This window comes from Lissotriton vulgaris, chromosome 9, assembly GCF_964263255.1.
Source record: "Lissotriton vulgaris chromosome 9, aLisVul1.2, whole genome shotgun sequence".
Classification (NCBI taxonomy): Eukaryota; Metazoa; Chordata; class Amphibia; order Caudata; family Salamandridae; genus Lissotriton; species Lissotriton vulgaris.
In genome coordinates, this window is record NC_141697.1 from 1,176,909,404 (window position 1) to 1,176,934,221 (window position 24,818).

The following is a 24,818-nucleotide window of genomic DNA, read 5'->3' on the forward strand; positions in this document are numbered from 1 at the left end:
TTTGCTCGGAAGCCAGATTGTGAGGAGTCGAGGCATTTGTTGGCTTCGAGGAAAGCGGCGAGCTGGTTGTTGACAGCTTTCTCGATGACTTTGGCCGGGAAAGGAAGGAGCGAAATGGGGGGGTAATTTTTGAGTTCGGTGGGGTCCGCTGTGGGTTTTTTCAGAAGGGCGGTGAGTTCAGCGTGTTTCCAGCTTTCCGGGAAGATGGCGGAGTTGAAGGAGCAGTTGATGACGTCTCGGAGGTGCGGTGCTATGTTGAAGATGTGGTGAGGACATGGGTCTGTGGGGGATCCTGAGTGGATGGAGTTCATCAGGCGGATGGTGTCCTCAGTGGAGATTGGGTTCCAGTCGTTAAGGGTGTTCAAGGGGGGAGAATGTTCAGCATATGGTTGGGTGGGTTGGTTTCCGGGTTGGTTGTCGAAGCTGTTGTGGATGTCTGCAATTTTGTTGTGGAAGAATGAGGCTAGGGAGTCGCAGAGGGCTTGAGAGGGGGTGATGTCGTTGGAGTTGGCCGAGGGATTGGTAAATTCCTTGACGATGTTGAAAAGTTCTTTGCTGTTGTGGGCGTTGTTGTCAAGTCGATCATTGAATGCTGTTTTCTTGGCCTTTCGGATTAGTTGGTGGTGTGTGCGGGTGGCGTTTTTGAAGGCATCCTTGGTGCTAGTGGTTGGGTTTTTTTTCCAGGCCTTTTCAAGGGAGCGGCAGAGTTTCTTGGACTTCTTAAGATCGTTGAACCATGAGGCTTTCTTGCTGCCAGGTTTGCTTTGACGTTTTTTCAGTGGTGCTAAGGTGTCGGCGGTCTTGGATAACCATAGGGTTAAGTTGGCGGCGGCTTAAAACAATACAACAATGCAAAGGCTGGGTGAAGTGAGACAATATGTAGGCTTAAGTATGCCCCTGCTGCACATTATAAGTATATTACAAACCACCAGGGGGTCTGTAACCATATAGAGGAACGATGTCAAAGGCTGAGTTCCTTTATAAGGCCCATGGAACTTATAATGCATGGTCACACCATGAACCTTCCCTCAAACCACTTGTATCCTCGGTGTGGTGCTCTTTCGTATCATAGATATAGGATGTTTGTTAAAATAAATAAAACGTGAAGCTGTAGGGCTTAATTAGACTCAAAAACTCAGCTAAATATTTGTTTCAAAAAGGTATAAGAATAAGTTTAGTACAAGTCAGAAAAAAAACAGATAGCTTGGAATGCATAAAAACATACAAGGAGAGCCTGTCTTAGAAAAGTCTTGCAAAAAATTAACATGTTGACATAAATATCTCCTTTCTGCTGATCACTGTTCCTCTACAAAACAGAGCGCAAAAAAGGAAAAGTCATTCTGTGTTTTCATGTTTTTTAAACTGCAGTTTAGGCTTTCTAACTCATATGAGGCTTCAGATATTCAGTCTGACACAGAAGTGGGAGTAGGATTTTGTCTTAAGTTTGTCTTAAGACAGATTTAGTACTGACTTAAGACAAAATCCTAACTTAAGTCTGTCTTAAGTTTGTCTTAAGACCAACTTAAGACAAAATCCTAACTTCTATGAATACCAAAAGTAGTAAGTTTAGGATTTTGTCTTAAGTTAGTTCTGTGAATTGGGCCCGGAGATCGTTCAAGTGTCCTTAATCTTTGGGAACAAGCACTAACTATGGATAGGGAGTTTGGGGTGAATCCAGGTACAGTGCAACACATTCATCACATTCATCGCCATGGTAGCACCTTCAGCAAAGGTTGGGTACGCATGGCACTTTTAGTAATATATTATGTGCAGCAGAACAAATAAACAGAAGCGGGGGTGGGGGGGCACGCTGTTTCTTCTCATAAGGAATGGGGCAGCAAGAGGCATAACACTGTTTAATGCACATTTAGAAAAGGGGTCTACACAGGTACTCATTCCAAATATAATCCAATGAGTTTAGGGGAGCTCCAGTTCATATTGGGAAATTGCCACCTGTCAAAGACAGTTTAGAACATACTAGCAGGTTTACATGCCCAGCCAATTAAGGAGGGTTACGGTTCCCCTCCTTAGGAACAGTTCCCGATTACCAAATAGGCAAAGTAGGCACCGGCCTATGGACCCACTCCTTTTAGAGGCCCCGCGACAAATGATCAAAATAATATTGATTTGATCTTGAAAGAAAATTACATTCATGTTTACTTAAATGTTGTTCCGAAAGATAGAAAAAATGAATCAACTCAAAGAAGCGAAATCTTTACATTAAAACTCTATAGAGAAAATACTGTATTAATGTAATGTACCCATTAACAACTTAAAGTACATGAACCAGAGACATCAGATTCACGTAGCACTTTGTCTCTTAAAAGCTCATCTTCTGGCAGCTGTCAGTTTGTAAAAAATTCTAGTGCATTTAGTATTAGGAGATAATATGCGAGGTGGGCCCTGAAATTTCGACTGCTTAGGGGCCTCCACAGGGTTTAAACTGGCACTGCATAGTCTCAGGTACCAGGAACCAAAAATCCCAGAAACAAATGTTCTGAAAGAGTTACACGGCGGGCGTTATCTCTGCCCATTACATTTAATAACAAGCATTTGCAATGCATCGGTCTCGCCTTTGGGACCTTATATATATATATATATAGCAAGGCAGCATATTAGCCTGGGTGCTGAAACATCTACTATTTTTCAATATGAAGGAAAAGTAAGCACCAAACTGCGTGACACGCCAGGTATGGGAACACATGTAAAGAAATGTTGCCTTGTATGACACTGAAATAATGTAAATGTCACATATAAGCAATTTGAAACCTTGGCAGCTATGTAGAGCCTGTCTATACAGGTACATCTAGTAATCACCTGAGGTACTGCACCCTTATATATCTAACTGGGAAATGGAGTCTGCAGGAAGCACAATACTCCGTGGAAAATTTGCATTCCCACAATGCTTTGCTACACAGCAGCCACTGTTTAATTCTCGCATGATTACATTCTTTAGGAGTATATCATGTGATAATTTTGTTTTCAGCTTTGTTTGTTAATTATATTTGAGAAAGTTTAAGGTGCATTTATACTCCCGTAACATAAGTATGATGTACGATTTATCTGTTACTGTCTTGTATTTCTAAACTTTGTCAATTATGGCAACCTATTTTCATTTGTTCACTGTACTCCTTGTGATAGTGAAGGTGGAGATACCGTGTTAAATGTTTGGAGGAATCCTGCGGGGATCTGATAATTAGCAAGTGCGCAGTCTTCTGTTTAAAGCTGGGCCATAGCAATTCGGGAAAAAAACACATCATCGCATGCGCGCAGTTCTACTGAGACCGCGCACTCCCCTTTAATATTGTAGTTTGGAAACTTGAGGTTCATGGTAGGTTCGCACCGCCTGTGAAGCCATAAATTAATAGATATCATTTTCAACAAGTGGAGGATTGCGCTTAAAACTATGGAGTGCTCCTGCTCTTTCATTGTGTCCTGGCAAGCTGTGTAGAGCCTGACTATACAGGGACATCTAGTAATCACCTGAGGTACTGCACCCACATATATCTAACGGGGAAATGGCATCTGCAGGAAGCACAATACTGTGTGGAAAATTTGCATTCCCACAATGCTTTGCTACACAGCAGGTGGTTTTGTTCTCGCATGATTAGTATATCATGTGATAATTTTGTTTTTAGCTTTGTTTCATATTTATATTTGAGAACTTTTAATGTGCATTTATACCTCTTAACATTGGTGTGATTTAAGTTTCTTGTACTATTAAAGAGAACCTTTTTTCTTCGTTCGTTCACTGTACTCCGTGTAATGGTGAACAGAGATATACTGTTAACTTTTGGAGTATTCCTGTGCTAATCCGAGCGAGCTTGCTGTCATCTGTTCCTTCAGCCAGGCCGCCGTCTTGCCACTGTTCAAACACACGGAATTGCGTTGACGTAAAATGAAAAGAGATCCACGAAAATTAACAGACCAAAAGAAAATGCACTAACACTAGAAAAGGGGCCAATAGCCATAGGTGTGCCCAACAGGGAAAAAGGAGGGACGTAAAACACGCTAACCCAATAGCAAGTAAGACATTTTGAAAGATACACTCAAAAACAAATAGGAAAACTGAGGCGGAGACGCCCTCACTAAAGCATATACTGCATGTCTCAATGAGACAGCGCATGCGTTGCCTAGGAGAGACCTAAAAATGAATTCACACAAAAGGAGCTTCTGTGGCTCTGAACTCTTGGGCTTGCACTTACTTGGGGAGGCCAGAAGGCAGCTTCCCCTGGGTACATTAAGGCACGACAAAGACTATATAACAGTTCACACCAGCAAATGCTTGGTCTGGGGGAATGAAAGGGGGCTATCCCGTTAGGCCTTGGAATAGGTACATTGATTGGGGTTTGATCCAAGAGGTGACCCTGAAAAGTATCATTCAGCAGTTTGAGATGCCTATGCCCATCACGAAGTTTGAGGACAAAAGAAAAAATAACAGTGATGGCAGATGTGTAGTGTGTCAGGGATATTTGCATTAAAGTTGCCTTAGTGGGTTCAGCAGAAGCCAGCAAAGGGCGTCATAAGAGGAGAGCCAATGAATCAGCAAAAAATCATAGCTTCTTTAATATTATTGAAAATGGAATTATGCTAAAGGATATTCCATCTAAATAGGTACATCAGAATAATACACTGCCAGAATATTGTGACAAAATATTGAGGCTCTGATTTACAAGAGGCCTGCACTGCTGGAGCGTCCCTTTTTATGACGATCCGGTGGCGCAGGCCTCTCAATCATATAAGGCGACACTAACCCACCCTGCGTGGCTTTGCATGGCCTCATAGATATGGAGTAAGACTTCATTTACCTTGCGTCAAGGAGGCATTCCATGGGCATTGCTGTGGGTGTTCCCAATCAACACTCCTGTAGTTTGACACTGCCCCAGATTCACAACATTACGTAAGCCTGGGGCAGCGCCAAAAACGTTTACATTTCCCCTTGTTTTCCCTCTTTCCATGAGTGCTGCATTCTGCAGCACACATAGAATGAGGAAAACGCCTCTCATGATGTTTTTGGTGCAGGAAGGTAGCCTTTTCTGCACAAAAACAATCATGCCAACAACACAGACACCCTTGCACCGTGGTGCAAAGGTACCTGCGTTGACACTCAAATGCAAGTTGGGTGCTGGCTGAGAGGACAGGAATGCACTGTATCTTGCAAACACGGTGCATTTCTGGATCTTTTAAATGGTGTAGGGCAGCACAGCAAAATGACCTCCGGCGCTTCGTTACACTAATTCTTTGTAAATAAGGATCTGGGTACCAAAGTGTTGTGAAGGTAAGTGTATGTATATAACTATAGGTTTACTTTACGTAAATCCATATGTATGTACTTTACTTATATATACATATCTCCAAGCTATGTATATTTGGATTTGTTACACTTGGCATCCTTGGCGTGGTTTCCCCTGACTTTTTGCTCCTGCCTCCTGTATTTTTGGCTGTATGTTGGACTTCATTTTTGATGGTTTAGGTGATCTGGTCACTTCCCCACTGCTGATCAGTGCCAGCGTGCAAGTGGTCCCTGTGCAAATTGTAATCCTGATTGGTTCTCCATGATTGACAATTTTGATTTACTGTTAAGTCACTAGTAAAGTGCACTGTGTGTGCCCAGGTCCTGTACATCAAATGCTACTAGTGGACCTGCAGCACTGATTGTGCCTCCGAGCCAAGGGGCCTTTAAACTGTGTCTCAGACCTGCACTGAAGTGTCTGTGATTGCATGTCGATCTGGAAAGTGCCCCCACTTGCCACACCCTAATCTTCCCCTTTTCTTCATGTAAGACACCCCTAACGTAGGCCCAAGTTAACCCCATGGGCAAGGTGCAGTGTATGTGAATGGTAGGATATGTACAGGTGTGTTTTACATGTCCTGATAGTGAAATACTGCCAATTAAGTTGCTCACTGTTGCAAGGACCAGCTCTCCCATAGGCTGCCTTGTAACATTTTACAAGTGTAACTTTCCATTGGAAAAAGCTAGATATTTGGAGTTTATGCTCTTTGACCTCAGAATTTAATAACACACCTTTTCGTAAAGTTGTTTTTTAAACCTTGTGTTTGAAAATACCACTTTTAGAAAGGGGCATTTTCTTGTTTGACCATCCTGTGTGCTTCTGCCTGTTTTTGTGTTCACCATCGGGGTTTTGAGTGACACGAGTTGGAGATTTGCATTCATTCTAGACAGTCACAAGGGGGGTTGAATCCCATGCGCCGATCTACCATGTCTGAGATCACCCCACTACTCCGCTGCAGACCCTGCTGTGCGGCTTAAAGTATTGACGCATCATTGGACCACAACTGAAGAAATTGACACAGCGTCTATGTGACCGCTGCAGCGTCAACGTCCAGCGTGTCAAGATTTCCACTTATCGCACCTATGTGCCAAATCTTCATCGCTGGAGCTGCAGTAAGAAACCGACCCATCACCTACCCATACAGTAAGGAACAGCCGCATCGCCTCCCCTGTGTGGCAGTAACGAACAGACGGATCACCTCCCCTGGAGCAAGGAACCAAGGCATCACCTTCCCTGCACGTTAATAACTGACACATCACCTTTCCTGTGCCTGTTTTGTGTGTAAATTTTGACGCATCCCAAGTACTTTGCAAACAAAGTGGCACATCCATAGTTTTCTATGGGGAGAACTGTTAAAGTAATTTTTGATATCTGTATGTTGGATTTTGTAATTTTAGTCTTGTTTGGTTTAAATAAATATATTGATTTTTCTAAACTGCTGCGGTGTCCATTTGTGGTGTTTTTACTGTGTTACCGTTGGTTATGCAAATGCTTTACACATTGCCCCTTTAGTTTTGCCTGACAGCTCTAGTCCAAGCTACCAGAGAGTGCGCACAGGCAACCTTATGTGTGTACTTTAATCATCTGGACTAGAAGTAAGGGGTTCTACTTGGACAGAGTGTATACCACTTTAAATTAGAAACCCCCATTTCTTAAAGGAGTTAAGAAGAGTAAAGTTATACTTTCCTGTATACACTTAGGGGTCTATTTACTTGCCTGCATAGGTGCCACACACATCGCCTCTAAATTAAGCCTGACTGTTTTTGTGCCAAGCTACTGGAGGGTTGCACAGATTAATTTAATGACTTTTGTGGTTCACCCTGACAAGTATTGTGTTTGTTGCCTGAGTTGGGTATCCACTCCCCCTCAACCAATAACCCAATTTCTTGCACACCCCTTTTCATTTGTGAATGGTGACAAAACACTCCTTGAAACCACTGCCTACTTTAAAAAAATCTAACTTACACTTTTTTTTCTTAATGCATCAAGCTTTCCTTTAAGGAAAACGGATTGTATTTAAAATTTTCAAGCAATCCCTGACATGGTGGTCTGCTAACTCCTGCAGACAGCCATGGCTGCGATTCCGAGTTGGTTGGAATTTGCGACATACCTCAAAATGTTCAGGAGGCAGACCAAAATGTGACCCATTAGGAATCAGTCATTTCGGTACTGACCTATTAGTAAATAGGTTGGTTCACAAATTACCAAACTGGTCTCACAAATACTGGCAGCAAATGGAACTTTACCAAAAACATTTGTAAATCAATGGGAGAACTTAAAAATATTTTTGGGTGAATCAAATTCACCGAGGGTGGGTTATACATTCCCCTGGTACATATTTTGTTCTGTGCAAATGATTACTAGCATGCAGCATTCATAGTAATCTAACAATGGTAATTTATTGTATGGTGATACTGGACACCTCACAGGAAAACAGCGTTTACACTGCAGCTGTTACCCTGCATGCCATTACAGTGTAAGTGTTCCCCACATGTGTTGTAACAACGCGTAGTCTTTAGTAAGCATTTTTTTACAACGCATGGGCTTTTACCACGCATGCATTTACAATGAATTTCGTTGTAAAGATATGCATGGTAAAAGCAAATACGATGTAAAAAATATGCGCTGCCCTTCAGTCTGTGGGGTGCGGGTTAATATTTAGTGTAAATGGGGTTGAGGTCGTGCAGGGTAGTGTTTTTGGGTAGGGAGGATTGGGGGTCGGGGTAGGGTCGTGCAAGGGTAGTGTTTTAGGGTTTAGGGTAGGGAGAGGACTGGGGACGGGGGAGGGCCATGCAGGGGTAGTGCTTTAGGGGTTGAGTTTGGTTGGGATCATGCAGGGTAGTGTTTAATGGTAGGGAGAGGACTGGGGGTCGGGGAGGGTCGTGCAGGGATAGTGTTTTAGGGTGGGTAGAGGACTGGGGCTGGGGGAGGGTCGTGCAGGGGTTGTGTTTTAGGGTTTAGGGTAGGGAGAAGACTTGGTCGGGGTAGGGTCGTGCAGGGATAGTGCTATAGGGTTTAGGGTAGGGTCGGGGTCATGCAGGGAAGCGTTTTAGGGTAGAAAGAGGACCGGGGTCATCAGAAGGTCATGCAGGGGTAGTGTTTTAGGGTTTCAGGGTAGGGTGAGTATTGGGGCTCAGGGTGGTGCAGGGGTAGTGATTTAGGGTAGGGAAAGGATTGGGAGTCATGCAGGGGTAGTGAGTTAGGGTTTAGGGTAGTGTGGAGCTCAGGGGTCCTGCAGGGGTACTGATTTAGGGTAGGGCAGGGTAGTGTAACTTACCTTAGACACTTTCACCAAGTGTATGCCTTTACCACACATGCCTTTGCGTTGTAATGGCATGCATGGTAAAAGAATGCCTTCTTATGGTAGGCCATTGTAGGGGTACTAGTGTAGTAATACCCACGTTGTAATGGCAGGTGTGGCATTAGTATGCGTCTTATCGTCATACCACCTCACAGCCCACTTGTTTCCCGGCCCCTTAAGTGAGTTCAGCCATGGCAGTACTCTTATTAAGACTTCTGCTGCTGCCAAAAGTTGTAGAGTATCAAATGTGTCTTCCTCAATATTGTATCAATATTGTATGCTCAATAAAGTATGTGCCTGTAAAATGGACCCAAAGTATTTGAGGCAGTCAAGTGCTTTGTGCGTGAGGCAACCAGAGCTCCAGGTACGTACAGCCTGTGAGTTTTGAGTCATTCCCAGGTGACTGAGTGGTTGGATTGCTTCTCTATTTCTGCAGGTAACTTTACAAAATAGTGGGGCTGAGTGTGTATACAAGTTGGATCTTAGGTTTATTTAGGAGAAACAGTCTCAGTTTCGGCCATCATTTGTTACACGCAACTGGGCTGGGATTTTGAGTATGATCTGATCCTCTTTTCTTGTTTTGGGGAATGATCCCAGTAAATCTATTTTAGATTTTGTAAGTTAATCAATCAGTATCTTTGACAATTAATGACCCAAGCAGCAATGCATTTTGAGACCCTAGAAGGATTGTGCTAGGTCATTATTGATGACGTACATTTGAGATATTTATTTCCTTTGCTGCAACACCGAGAGCAGAAAAATCACTTCTTATCCTGCAGAGTTTTATGGGCAACACCACGAGGATTATATTCTTATGTGAGCTCTTCCTTTGATAGGAACCTGTCTTTAGAATTTTTGTTGATAAGCAGTTTATATATTGGGTTTCTATAAGTGAATCAAAGATGCAGAGGAGCATGGCTCTTTGCCAACTCTACGGGAAACAGCAAAACATGTTATGATTGGCACAGTACTCCAGGAAAGGTGGGGCAAAAGGTCTACTCTGCTCTGATCTGCTCATGAAGAGATGAGCATTTCTTCCTAACGACATGCCAAGGATCTGGGGCATATTATCAAGGGGGTTTATCTCTGCTTTTTTGGCTTTAAAAGCCAAGAAAGCGGAGATAAAATTATCTCTCTATTACCTAGCTGTCGCTAACACCAGTTAGCGACAGCTAGTAGGAGATAGCGACCATCTTGGGCCCCACTTTGCATGTCAGTGATATTTATCACTAATGACATGCAAAGTGGGCGTGCCAAGATGTTAGCGACTGGAAACAGTCGCTAACATCGCTATCTCCTATTGCCAACTTTTGGAGATATTTGCGCTAAGCGCGAATATCTCCAAAAGCTAACACCTGCCCGGAGCAGTTCTCAGCCATGTTATCCAATGGGAGGTGGATAACATGGCTAAGAGCATTAGCTCGGTAATGCATGAATATCGCGGACTTTTCAGCGATATTCATGCATTTCGGCCGAGTTTTATCGCTTAGGAGATAAACCTTGATAATAGCAAGGTTCCTAAGCGATAAAAATCGCCGCAGCTCGGCGATAAAAATATTGCCGCTAAGCCGCGCTAGTTGTTGGTAATATGCCCCCATGTTTCTTGTCTAGTGATAGTCCTTTCTAAATCCACTTTCTGTTTTTGTTTTCAGAACTGTGACCTCTGCAAGCTGCCTGTGCCCAAAGATGACCTGGTGGTGTACGCTGACCGCGCAGGGTATGAGCGGCAGTGGCACCCAGCATGCTTCACTTGCTGCAAATGTAAAGAACCTCTGGTGGACCTCATCTATTTCTGGAAAAACAACAATGTTTATTGTGGGCGACACTACACTGAGAGCATGAGGCCTCGCTGTGGAGCATGTGATGAGGTGAGCATTTATGCACCTAACTGAAACATTTATTCATTTATTTACATCGAAAGTCTGTGGTGACTCTGAGGCAACATGCTGATAGAAACACTAAGGGCCTCATTTATGAGAAATGGTGCATCGCTGCATAAAAGCAGCGATGCGTCACTTCTCAGTGCGCACTCCTTGCGACATGATTGATGCGTCATATTTATAATATGACGCATCATGTCACAAGGAGTTACAGATACATCAGTATTTCTGACATATCTGTGTGGCGCAAAAGTGACGCATTGCTGGAGTGTATTGTATTGTATTGTATTGTATGTGGATTTGTAGAGCGCGGTTGCTGCCCGGGGGCGTCCAAGCGCTAAGAACCAACAGAGAGAGGGATGGTGCCGGGGGCCTTTACTGAGGGGAGTTGAAGAGGAATGTTTTAAGCTGTTTCCGGAATGAGGAGAGGTTGGGGTTGGCTCTCAGATGAAGGGGCAGGGAGTTCCATGTTTTGGAGGCATTGTGAGCGAAGGTCCTGCCGCCAGTTCTAGACTTCTTTATTCTTGGTGTTGTGGCCATGAAGGCCTGGTTTGATCGAAGAATCCTGGTAGGTTGGTAGTGAGAGACTAGGTTGTGTGTCACAAAAGTGACGCAACTCCAGCAATGTGTCCTTTCACATGGGGCAAGCCCCATGTGAAAGGGCCTGCGTCAGTCTTACGCCTGCTGTGAGGCAGGTGCAAGATTTTGACGCATTTGCGTCCTAGAAGTGGCGCAGTGAAATCTCATAGATTTCACTGCATCACTTTTATGACCCTTTCTGGCATCAATACGCCCCCCTTGCATACATTATACCTGTGCCAGGTATAATGTGGTGCTGGGGTTTACAAAGTTACGTATCTACCTAGATGCATCACTTTGTAAATATGGCGCAACAAGGCACATTTTTTACGCCACTGGTGCATCACAAAAAGTGACGCACCGGCGGCGTAAAAGTGACGCACAGCCTCATAAATGAGGCCCTAAATGTAGTTCCCAGAGGGAAGGTTTACTGACCAAAGGTATATAAATAAGACATTTTGGGTTGTCTTCCTCATTATAGGTATTTGAGTCAGGGCATGTCTGTGCGCCTAGGTGCATCTGTGTGTGTATGTATGTTTGTCTGTGAGACTGTGTTTGTGGAGGAGGCTTGTGACAAATTAATGCAATGCAAGGAGTACACAAGGTGTTATTGGAATATTGGTTAGTAAATGCTAGAGCCAACATTTGGTGATTTAGGAGCCCAAGGGTCAAAGAAGGTTAGCCACTGCACCAGGAAAGGAGCTAGCTGTTGCACCAAGGTTGGAGAAGGTTAGCCACTCAGATTTAGGGCCGGATGTATCAAGATTCCGATTTGCGAATTCTAAATGGCGATTTTTTGCGAATCCCTATTTAGAATTCGCAAAATGGAATGTATGTACAAAATCGCTATTTTTTAACAATTCCTTAATATTCTTTATTTGCGAATTCGCATTTTGCGAATTCGCATTTTGCGAATTCGCAAATAAAGAATAATTTCCAATGCATTCCTATGGGCCAGGAGGCCCATAGGAATGATATTGCAATAATTCTCAAATTGCAAATTCGCAATTTGCTAATCGTAATTTCAGAATTATTTCAAGGGTGCAGGGGTGTCTCAAAGACACCCTGCTGCACCCCTGAAATTTACATGTGTGTGCATGTGGCACACATACATGCCCTATGGGCATGTATGTGTGTCACATGCCACCCTCACAAATGCCAAATAGGGCATTTTTAAAAGAAATCGCAAATTACCACCAACTACAAGTTGGTGGTAATTTGCGATTTCTTAACACAAATTCGCAATTTCAGAAAGTTACATACATATCATTTAAGGAATCGCAAAAATTGCGATTCCTTTTATGCTATGGCAAAATAATTGCGATTTTTTAATACATACCAAATCATGCTAAAAGGCTGTTTGCGAGTCGCAAAAGCCTTGATACATCTGGACCTTAGAGTCTCATATGTTCTCTGCAGTGCACCATCATTTTACTGGTGGCAATGATGGCCACTAACTAACCCTGGACAGTGAACTCCACTCGACTGGCGGAGTTTGCGGAGTTTCCCGCACTCCGAGTTACACGGAGCTCATGGAGTACTGAAAAACTCCGCTTCGCGCAGCGGAGCGGAGCTTCTTTCCTTGCTCGCATTCACCAACATCAAGTTGGCGAGCGCGAATGAGGAAAATCCTCCTCCCGGCTGTAATTTTCCTCGTTTGCGATCACCAACATAAAGTTGGCGAGCTCTAGAGTGGAAAACAAACCTCTCTGCGAAATTTATCAATGCGTTGAGAAAGTTGCAGTCGAGCAAAAATCTACTCGAGGGCAGAAAAAGTAAACTTGCGCAGTGCATGGTGCTGTTCGCAATGATTGCACAGTGCGGACAAGCATCCGGGACTGTGCAATCACCGCAAACTGCATTTTTTTACCATACCCCGCCTCTTGCAAAGCTCTACATAGTGCGACAGTGTTTTTTTCCCCTTTGCATAGCTCAGCGTAAAACAACTCTGCGAACTTTGCCCAGGGTTACCACTAACTGATATTAAATATAAATATATATATATACATATATATATATATATATATATATATATATATATATATATATATATCTCCAGTCCTGACCAAAACAATAGCAATCAGGCGCTGACTCCGTGGGGTCATGTTCAGAAACAAGTATTTTATTTTCTCAGTGCATTAGGATTGACGCGTTTCGACGGTCAAAGCCGCCTTGCTCACAACACAGAGCAAACAATGAGTCATTACTTTTAAACATGTCAACATTTGATTGGATCTCAGAGTGGTTTCCCCGTAGTCATGGTTACCAGTTGCAAACTCACTGGAAATTTACAGCGTTTTATGTAGTGTAACTGCTCTTACTTATTAAAAGCAGCCTAAAGGTTAAACCACATATAATTCTTGCTATGTAAATAATGGACAATTTATCTCATTGCCGATTATGAATTTTTAGCCAAAAAACATTGCACCCTTCGCAATTATCAAGAGAATGCATGTAAAATATGTATCACAATGTGTTTAAAACAAATAAACCAGTTCAATCTGCCGTGTAAGTACAAAAACCCTGGTTGTACTTAAATTTACAAAATACTGGGTCTAGTGCCCGTTTTATAAGCAAGAACCTTGAAATTCACGGGGTTCATTGTGTGTGTTTAACACACATAATTGTTTTTTAGAACAATTTTATATATATATATATATATATATATATATATATATATATATATATATATATATATATATATATATATATATATATATATATATATATATATATGTATATGCAACATTTGAAGTGGCAGTGGTATAGTTACTGAGTTTCTTTCCAACATTTGGCATTTAGGCAGTGATTGATTCCAATAGTCTCTGTTATGGATAATTAATTAGTGAACAAAATTGACTACAATTGACAGCATCCCCTAAATGTGTAAGAAAAAGCATTTTGAGATTGAAAGCAAAACACGAAAATTACGAAGAGAAAGGCCAGGGGCCTCATTTATGAGGCTGTGCGTCCCTTTTACACCGCCGGTGCGTCACTTTTTGTGACGCTCCAGTGGCGTAAAAAATGCGCCTTGTTGCGCCATATTTACAAAGTGACGCATCTAGGTAGATGCGTCACTTTGTAAACCCCAGCGCCACATTATACCTGCACCAGGTATAATGTATGCAAGGGGGGCGTATTGACGCAAGGAAGGGTCGTAGAAGTGACGCAGTGAAATCTATGAGATTTCACTGCGTCACTTTTAGGACGCCGTTGCGTCAAAATCTTGCGCCTGCCTCACAGCAGGCGTAAGACTGACGCAGGCCCTTTCACATGGGGCTTGCCCCATGTGAAAGAACGCATTGCTGAAGTTGCGTCACTTTTGTGACACACTATGGCAATGCGTCACTTTTGCGCTTACAGATACGTCAGAAATACTGACGTATCTGTAACTCCTTGCGACATGATGCGTCATACATTAAATATGACGCATCAGGATTTTTGGCAAGGAGTGCGCACTGAGAAGTGACGCATCGCTGCTTTCACGCAGCGATGCGTCATTTCTCATGAATGAGGCCCCAGGTTTTTAAACACAGTAACAGATCATTATGGGCGTTGTGGTACCGAGAAATGTACAAGTATGCACACTTATGACAGTGTGTGGCATGGGAAGAGTAAAGTACTATACTATGAAAGATTATCCATAACAGAGACAATTGGAATCAATCACTGTCTAAATGCCATATTTTGGAAAGAAACTCGGTGATTATACCACTGTCACTTTAAATGTTGCATTCAGCAAAGAAACCTGGTCCCTTTTCACTTGATTTAAAAAGGGTTGAATCCAACTGCCATTGAGGTGCATATGATTAAGGTTCGCCATGCAAACACCTTTAATAAATAACTAACTAAAGATGATAGTACAATAAGGAAATGGACATAGCTATAACAGTGATGTGCAGAGAGTTGCAACTACAAGGTCAGTCCAATTGATAGATGCATAATCTTAACTCCATTGTCCAATGACCGTTCTAATAGGTTAGGAGAAACCTTTCAGCAGATCTTTGAAAACGAGTGCCACAGAGAAAATCAGGACTCAAAATCTTCCTGAATTGAGGGTAGCCGATGCTAAGTGTGACACACAAGAGGAATAGTGTACGTAAAATATGATATGATGTTTACACTTTCATAGAACCCTTCATGTAAACCCAAGGGCTACTTGTGGTGTGGAAACGAGTTTGTGTCATCAGTATTTCCTTTTCAAGTTAATTTAAGTGGAAACACCTTTTTGAAGTGCCTCGCTCATTTGATATTTCTCAGATTGCCCCACTGTTCAAATGTTTGCAATTTAATTGGATACAAATCTGCTACCTGCTATCTGGAAAAGTGTCTCTGCCTGTACTACGAGCACCTAGACGCATCCCACCAACAATCTAGTGATGAGAATCTATCAGATGTACAGTGGTCAATACCATATCCTGTACATCCTGCCTGTAGTCGCCACATAGGACTATGTAAGTGAGGGCTGGAATAAAGGCGGAAACACGTCACTGCCTGCTTCTTTCGTGCATCGGATTCATTCTGAAAGCCAGGATGACTGTGTTGCTTGCCTCCCTCCTGCTGGTAGAGTCTGCATTTGCTGCAAACATCCAGAGTCGATTCTCTTCCTTTGCTGGGGAGTACGGAGCTGGAGGCGGAACCGTATTTTCCAACTCAGGACTGTGGTAATCACACCAGTTAGACCACACATAAGGAAGTTCCAAGTAGATTTATTGTAGAGATAAGACAGCTTATACATCCACAGAAGGCAGGTAATCTCCAACTGATCATTCCTGCTTACTCACATTCTACGTGACATACTAAACACTCTACATGACCTATGATCATTCTAGGAATGATCTAATACAGGGATATAACACACATCAAATAGGAATACAACACACCTCCCACCGAAAAAAAAAAAAAAAAAACGATAAACCCTACAAGAAAAGGAGAAGAAAAGAGAAGAAAAAAAAAAAACATTAAGAGCAAACATAATCCTTAAGCTTTACAGGAACAAGTTTTACACGAGAACTACTGCGTAAACTGACAGGCAGGGAAGAGCACGCCTGAGAAACAACTTTTTGAGAAACAACATCATGAGGTACAATATTTTGAGAAACAGCATGATGAGCATTAGACGGAACAACCTGAAAAGGAATATTGTTAGGACAAATTCGAGGCAGAGGTACTTGAGAAGAATGCAGATGATCAAAAGCTTCATGAGAACCATGAAAACCAGAATCAGAGGCAATAGGATCTGAATGGATATGCTTCTCATCCATGACATTTGACCTGCAAGCTGAAATACGCCTGAAATTCCAGATCTTACCACCCTCAACTCTAACAGCTTTGCTAAAAACTTCTGTGACTTTGACAGGCGAAGACCACCTAGATATGCCTTTAGGAATGATACCTCCAAATTTCACCCTGACCAAATCACCAACAGAGATTTTGGGCGAAACAAATTTCGGGGAAGAATTTTTAACCATTTTGTCTTGGTATTTGCCAATACGGTCTCTAATACTATTCATATCCAGCTCTAAATACCCAGAATCTTTCATCTTCAGCCACCAAGGAAAGATCTTGGTACCAGGTTTCCTGCAACGCAACATTTCAAAGGGGGACAAACCAGTAACAGAGTTGGGGGACATACGATAGGTGAACAAAGTGGCCTGTAGAGCTTTTTTCCACTTCAATCCACTCCGTAGGGCCAACTGGCAGGACTCCTTAATCACTCTGTTAAAACGTTCCACCTGGCCATTGGATTGTGGAGAGTAATTCGAAACCCTTTTGTGGAGAATACCACAAGACCCTAGAAAAGCAGAAAAAACTCCGCTTAGAAATTGAGGTCCATTGTCGGAGACAATTTCTTCTGGTAAACCCTCTCTACAAAAAACTTCATTTAAAAATTCAACAACAACTTCAGAATTGACTTTTTCAACAATTTTTAGCTCGGGCCACTTGGAGAAATAATCTACGAGAACCACGGCAAACATATCTTTCCCTGACTGGTAATTGAAAGGACCGATGATGTCAATTCCTAACTTCCTCCAAGGTCCACACACTAATTCAACAGGAGAAAACCCAGAAGAGATAGGTTTGACAGATTTGTCGCTCAAAGAACAAGGAGAGCAGTTCCTTACCCATCTGTCAACCATCGCGTCCATACTAGGCCACCAATAGTACTCTCGGATTCTCCTTTTAGTCGTGGACATCCCCATGTGACCTTCATGAGCTAGCATGCAAATGGATTCACGGACATTGAGGGGAGGGACAATTTTGTCATCTCTGTAAACCATATCATCAATTACTGACAATTCGTCTTTAACTTTGAAGAAAGAGGCTAAATCACCACATAACTTCCTCTCTTCAGGCCAACCAGTGCACAAGAAGGTTTTGACCTTAGCAAGAACCTCATCGTGACTCATAGCATCAGACCAAACGCTTTCAGTAATAGAATTTCCTACATCCTTACCACTAATTAGATTAACATCACTAAGAGAGAAAGCGACATCACATTCGTCAGAAGGAAACGTGTTAGAAGTATCACCAACAGGAAGACGTGACATACAGTCAGCATGTACATTTAGTCGTCCAGGGACATAAACAACTTCACACTGGTACTCTTGCAACTTAGCAGCAAGACGAGCCAGGCGAGCAGTGAGAGTTCGACCACCACCAGCAGACAACATGTTAACAAGAGGCTAATGGTCGGTCCTCAAAATAAATTTCGTGCCCCAAAGGAATTGTCGAAAATGTTGAGTAGCCCAAGTGCAAGCAAGAAGCTCCTTCTCTATAGTAGAGTAATTAAACTCAGCGTCCCGTAAAGTCCGAGAAGCATAGGACACAACATATTCACCAAAACGGTCCTTTTGCATAAGTACGGCACCAAGCCCTACGTTACTGGCATCTACACTAACAATGCAGCTTTTGTGGACAGAGAAAGGTTTAAGAAATGGAGCATTGACAATCTTGCTTTTTAAAGAATCAAAAGAGGTTTGCTGTTCTGTACCCCAAACAAATTTAGCCTGTTTTTTAAGCAAAGACCGCAAAGGGTGTTCAATAGTGGAGTAATCTTTTACAAATTTCCCATAAAATTCGGTGAGTCCTAGGAAAGACAACAGTTGTTCCTTTGAGGAAGGAATGGGAGCATCTGTAATACTTTTTACATGATTAAGTTTAGGTTTTATGCCATCTTTAGAGATCTCATGTCCCAAATATTCAACTCTGGGTTGCCTAAATTTGCATTTGTTAAACTTTAAAGTAAGACCCTTTTTTTGCACATTAGACAACACACAATGTAAATTCTGATCATGTTCCTTGACATCTGCCCCAAAAATCAAGATGTCATCTTGGAACGCGATGGCTCCTTTGCAGTCAAGAAGAACCTCTTTCATCAGGCGTTGGAACACAGAAGCAGCACTAGCGAGTCCAAAAGGCATTCGCAAATACTGGAACATGCCTTCAGGAGTCACAAAAGCTGTAAGTCTTTTGGAATCTTCGTGCAGCTCAACCTGATGATAGGCGCTAGCCAAATCAATGGTTGAAAAAACAGTAGCACCTGTGAGAGAAGAAATTAATTCATGGATGTTAGGGAGAGGATGTTTATCTACCCAAATCTCCTTGTTTAAACTGCGGAGATCCACACACAGACGGAGTTCCCCAGAACTTTTGAGCGATAAAACAATGGGAGAAACCCAAGGGGAGGATTCTATGGGCTCAATGATTTGTTTAGATACAAGATCGCTCAAAATGTCCTTTAGCTTCTCACGATAGGCCAATGGAACATTCCTGACCCTGTGCTTGACTGGAATGGCATTATCATTCAGGATAATCTTGTGTTGAAAATCAACAAATTTACCTAAGGTGTCCTTGAAAACATCAGGGAACATTTTCTTAGTGTACTCTACAAACAGAGAATTGTCTTCCACATCACAAATACTCAAAACATAAGGTTCGCCTAAATAAACAGGGGGGTTGGCATTGGGATCAAGTTTAATGCCAAGTAAACGTTGATGTGGCCAACTTAAGATAGCGACACCTTTGGTGGCAACATAAACTTTCCCTTTGGCGAATCTATCGGCAACCTGAATATCAGCCCAAAAGAAACCTTCCATGTTTATTTTTTTCCCAGTGTAACCACCTGCAGAAATGTCAGAAGTAAGAAGCTCTCTGTCACCCCAGAGGTTTTTGAAAAGATTCAAACCAATGATGGAATACCATGAACATGAATCCATCATTAGGAGAATGGGCTGGTTATCCACAAAAATGGTGTAAGAGGGAAACTCTTTCTGTTCAGAATCATCCACAGATAGAATACAATTGAAGCTTTGTAAAACTTCCTCCTCTTCCTGTGAAATGTAATTGACCCTTTGGGAAGAACGACAAACATTGGCAAAATGTCCTTTTCTTTTACATTTAACACAAACTCTATCCCAAGCTGGACACCCTCTATAATTTCCCAAGTGATTAGAGCTACCACATCTATAACAATAAACATTTTTCCTGTAGGAAAACTTGTTTTCAACAACATTCTTATTTTCAGGAACTTTCTTTTCATTGTCCCTTCTAGGAGGTAACCTATTAAAATTAGAAGGCGTGTTTTGGCTCTTCACTAAAGAAACTTCAGTTTCAGGAACTTGAGGTTTGGAGGCTTGACCTCTGATTTCCGAAACAAACAATTCGGATTGCTCAATCCCCTTCGCAATGTTAATGACAGCACTTAAGGAAGATTCCGTGCCCAGCCAAAGTCGCTCCTGAATTTTCTTACTTTTAGTGCGCATCATTATTTGATCTCGTAGAACTTGTTCGTAAGAAATAGTCTCAAATGCGCAAGAACAAGCTAACGAACGTAAAGCAGAAACATAGTCTTCGATCGATTCATCTAGTTTCTGGACACGGGAATAAAACTTAAAACGTTCCATAACTGTATTTATTTTCCTGCCAAAACGGACTTTCATTTGTCTAGAGGCTTTTTCAAATAGGTCAATATCTCCAGCATCATCAATGGGCGGAAGATTATCAAATTCTTTGATCCCTGCTCCACCAAGGCAGTGTCTAAGGAGTGCTAACTTGCGCTTTGCTGAACACCCATCTTTTTCCAGTACATCAATATAGGCTAAGAACATCGGGTACCATAGATCCCACTCAATACTAGGTTCACCAGCAGTTTGTAAAAAATGAGGTGGGGCAGCAATATTGGACATTGTAATTATCACAAATAAAGTTTAAAATTGTCGTTATAATTTTTTATTTTTTTTTAGACTATTACCTTGTTGACTGTTGACACAAGTAGTCGATACCTGCTAAAAGTAATTTTCAGTTGACTGCGCTGATCAAGCTGTTTTGTTTTGAACAAACGCTCCGTAATAGAGCACTCTGTGAAAAAAAACGAAGAAGATTAACAAAATGGCGGCACGTTGCTGACGTCAGACGTCAGTAAGGTGAAAGGGTACTACCCAGGGTGCACTTCGTTCGTCCGCCGGAGAGATGCTCACTGTCGCGGGATTGTTGGGTGCGCGATGGAGTCTTTGGTGTGTTGCTGAGACACACGAAGATTCAGTGCTGTGGCGGGTGCGCAGGATTATGCTGCCGTTCAAATGATGCACCATCCAACGGTGAGATACACAATGTGCGGATGAAAAGAATAATTTGTACGAAAATTTAACTTTTCACTCACGGTTGTAGCCTCGTTATCAGCTTTCTCCACTGAAGCATTCCCGCAGGCAGCAGCTTTTCTGAATAGTTGTAAATGCTGTTCTTGCTGTTCTTTAAATTTTGATTTGCAAGCTTAGAAGAATAAACGTTGCTGTATAATCATCTAGCGCGGAAACAATTTTACCGCGTGTAAGATGCAGGCAAGCAGGTTTCTTAAAGGAGAAAAAAGATTTTGAAATGAACTTTTCTCAATAGTGGGAGCTGTCTTGAACTCTTCTACTGTCGGTGGTTTTGTTCTCCCGATCGTCGCCAGTAATTATGTGGTAATCACACCAGTTAGACCACACATAAGGAAGTTCCAAGTAGATTTATTGTAGAGATAAGACAGCTTATACATACACAGAAGGCAGGTAATCTCCAACTGATCATTCCTGCTTACTCACATTCTACGTGACATACTAAACACTCTACATGACCTATGATCATTCTAGGAATGATCTAATACAGGGATATAACACACATCAAATAGGAATACAACAAGGACCACATCTGAAAGGACCAATCACAGCCCTTCGGATACATGAGAATCCCAGCCACATCATTGGTACCCAGATAAGGTATGGCAATGAGTGGAGCCAGTACTATGGCAACACTGCAGGAACAATCCTGGAGGTGAACCTTCACCCTGGTGAGTACATCACCCAGGCCTCTGGCAAATGTGCCTCCTACGTCAATAAGTTGACTTTACTCACCAACGGAGGGCGCCTCTTTTGATTTTGTCAGCCCTCAGGCACCAGCTTCAATGACTTCCCACTCTACCAAAATGGAATTCTACGCTACGTCTGTGGGCGTTACTCTTCTGTCATCCACAGCATCGGCTTCCACAGGGACCGCAATCCGTAAGAGGACTGTATCCACTGCGCTGTGGAAGAGGAAAAGCCGAGCAGCTAACTGTCTTTCCAGCCCACTTTGCATGTCTGTGAAATGTACACATATATTCTTCATCCGCTTGTGGCCAGTAGTAGTGGGACAACAGAACTGTGGCTCCAAGTGTTTGCCTTTGTGTAGGAAATTCGCCATTCAGTACCAATGTTTTATCCAACTTTACACAGACAGACAGCAATGTCATCCAACCAAATAAAATTACTATACAATGTAAAAAAAAAGATAAATATCTACCTGATCATAATCATGTGCTCTCCAGCTCACCTCAGTCATCTCTGATCCTGGCACTCAGACAGAAGTGGCATGTCACTCTCTTGGCCTAATGATTGGCTACAGAAATTCCCTGCATCCTATGCTTTCCCAGCCAGCTATGCTCCCCTGGGGTGGACAAAGTGCGACACAAAACCGTTTCAGTGCCAGATATGAAAGGTCTGCTCACAACACAATCTTTTGCTGCTTTGATTGACGTTGCCAATAGAGCTGTGTCCACCTTTGCATTGGGAAGGATTCTCTACTCCATTACAGTGCAAAGGGATTGTTTGCAGTGAGATGCAAACCACCCGGTCATTACTACTCATGGTTTGGAACAGTGTTTGTGGCTTATTGCACCTACTTTCAAATGTTGGGGTAGCAACAGCATATGTCCATCCCTTCACTCACATTATCAATGTGCTGGCATTGTCTCCCAGTCCATTTAAGGCTCAATTCTACAAATTGTGGGACATTGTGACTTGGGCATCCATCGCAAAAGCATGCATCAGTGTGCGGGGCTGTGGGCTTGTCCTCCTGATGTCCACAGACTGCAGATGCAGAGCCTAAACTGCCAGATATTGACAGCTTGCACTTTTTCATATGGACCATCTGCCAGAGCGGTCGGTAAACTTTCCATTCCAGTTGAACAAAGAGGCAAGCAACATTTTTCGTTATTTCCATTTTTGTGTGCCTGGAAGAAGGAAAGCGCTTGTACCCCCTCCTAGCCCCTGATACTCACAAGGGTTTGCAACGAGTGCCTTGCAATTCATACCAGCCTTTAGGAATCACACACTTTTGTGCATTGCAAAATGAGATCTTGAATTTGCACAATCAACTGAACATGAGTGTCTGTATCTCTGCTCTCAGAATCTGGATCCATTGATGAGCCTTAATCCCCCTCCTCGCTACTGTAACCTTCTCGGTCTATATATACTGTGCTAAGCGCTAGAGGGCTTCTTTACAAGTCCTGGCTTTGGCAGAGTGCTCTAAGAGTTACATTTGGGTCATATGTCGTCGTTCTATGATGTGTATTCTTAAGGCAGTTATTCATCTAAATGTACCTTTTTGCCTGATTTGTGGTGGAAGCGGGCATGATGTAAGCATGTCACAATAAAGCAGAGAAGAAACTACTGTCAACATGGAAGAATATTGGTCCCCTTGAACTAACACTACGCTTGGTCAAACTGTACAATTCTGCCTACGATTCAATGCATGGGAGGTAGTTGATGGTGTCATATTTTGTTGACCTTCTTGAAACTGATTTAGGGCGAGACACTTCTGCGTTCAGTAGGGACAGACAGAGCATCAAATGTCCAAACAAGCATTTTCAATGCAATCGGTCTCACCTTTGGGACCTTATATGTATTTAGCTATGCAGCACATTAGCCTGGGTGCTGAAACATCTACTGGTCTTTAACACTGAGGGAAAGTAAGCACCAAACTGTGTAACATGCCAGGTATGGGAACACATGGAGAGAAATATTCCTTTTCAGTGGGAAATTGTATACTCCAAAGCTCTGTTTTTAATATGAACTCAGAGCCTTCGGTGGTCATAACACTGAAAATACAAGATTTAAAAAAATATTATTGTCTACGGGTGCTCGTGGAAGACAATTTCTATGGACTGGTATCTAGAGAATGCTAAACTGAATCTGGTATTTTACTGACGTCTGCTGGTCGTTTTCTATCAAGAAAGTTAAATAGAAGCAGTTGCCAGAATATTTTTTAAAAGAAAGTCCCTCAGCAGATAGCAATTCTGGTATGTTACTGACCTCTGGTGGTCGTTTTCTATCAAGACAGTTAAATAGAGGCAGTTGAATAGAAATAAAAGTCCCTAAGCAGAAGCAGACAAGTCCTAGGGCTGATCTCATGAGCCCACAAAGTACATACACATATAAGTATATAATAAGTATATACTAAAGTATATACAAGAGGTCTCAAATGCTCAACATAAAAAGGGGTTAGTGCACGTCCTAATAACACAGTCCCTCAGTGGTCTGCTCTGACAGCAGTTCTAGCCAGGCATCTATGCCAAACTTGTGCAGATGATGCTTCCCTTCCCAAAGATGTGCTGTACGAATTACCGCTCATGCTGTGATTTTTAAGTGCTTCCATTAGGTGAAATAAAAAGAAAAGAAATAAAACAAATGCTTGTCAGAATTCATTGCATTTTGTTTGCACTGCCATGTGCTTGAGATTAATTCCAATCTGTTCATCTTCAATATAGGAATCTATTGCCTGGGGTTATCCACTCAGACAGATTCCTTTGCACAAGAGGATTTGTAAATAGACCATGCGTTGAATGCTTGAAATCTAGATGTTGGCTGGGCTCCTGATGTTTTTTATGCATCGGTCTTGACAACCACATCTTATGAGGGATTTTGTGCCTGCGGATGTGTGTGTGTGCAAGTGTGTTTGGTTGCACAAACATGAAAACGACAAAATTTAAATTTGGCATGTGTTTAATCTTTGCACAACACATTTACACATTGCTAGTTTAGACCAATGATTAATCCAGTGTTTTCTTGGTGTGAGTCAACAGCTAAAAGTCGATTCATAGTGTTAGAAATCTGCTGTGCTCCATTCCTTAGAACATGATCTTCTCTGAATTGTGGTCTACACACATACTTACACCTTCTCACTCACTAGCTTAACAACAATTTTCATGGTGTTTTCTGCTGCATTACCTAACTCCCCTTGATGGTCGGAAAAGCACAACATTATAAGCCTAACACATTGGTCATGAAAGCAAGAGCTTTGTCCCAAACTGAGGGAGGGAATACCTTACTTTCTTCTGTTTCCAAACACTGTTTCATTCCCCTGAAGGTATAGATTACAAGATATATAGAGAGCTATTCCTCTTGTGATCTTAGTCAACAGGATTTCCATCACTCTCAAGGATGTCTTTAGTGCGTTCCATGCCTTGGT

General features: G+C 42.3%; 1 protein-coding gene and 1 pseudogene across 1 annotated transcript in view; both read left to right on the forward strand.

Annotated features, from left to right (window-relative positions):
• The window catches only part of LMCD1 (LIM and cysteine rich domains 1), a 307,023-nt gene that overhangs the window by 278,768 nt on the left and 3,437 nt on the right, over nt 1-24,818 (forward strand). Inside the window, exon 5 of the mRNA XM_086939214.1 lies at nt 10,248-10,463. Coding sequence (XP_086795340.1) covers nt 10,248-10,463 — 216 coding nt within the window. The remainder of the gene's footprint in view (nt 1-10,247; nt 10,464-24,818) is intronic.
• On the forward strand, nt 15,588-21,644 carry LOC147692967 (zymogen granule membrane protein 16-like; annotated as a pseudogene).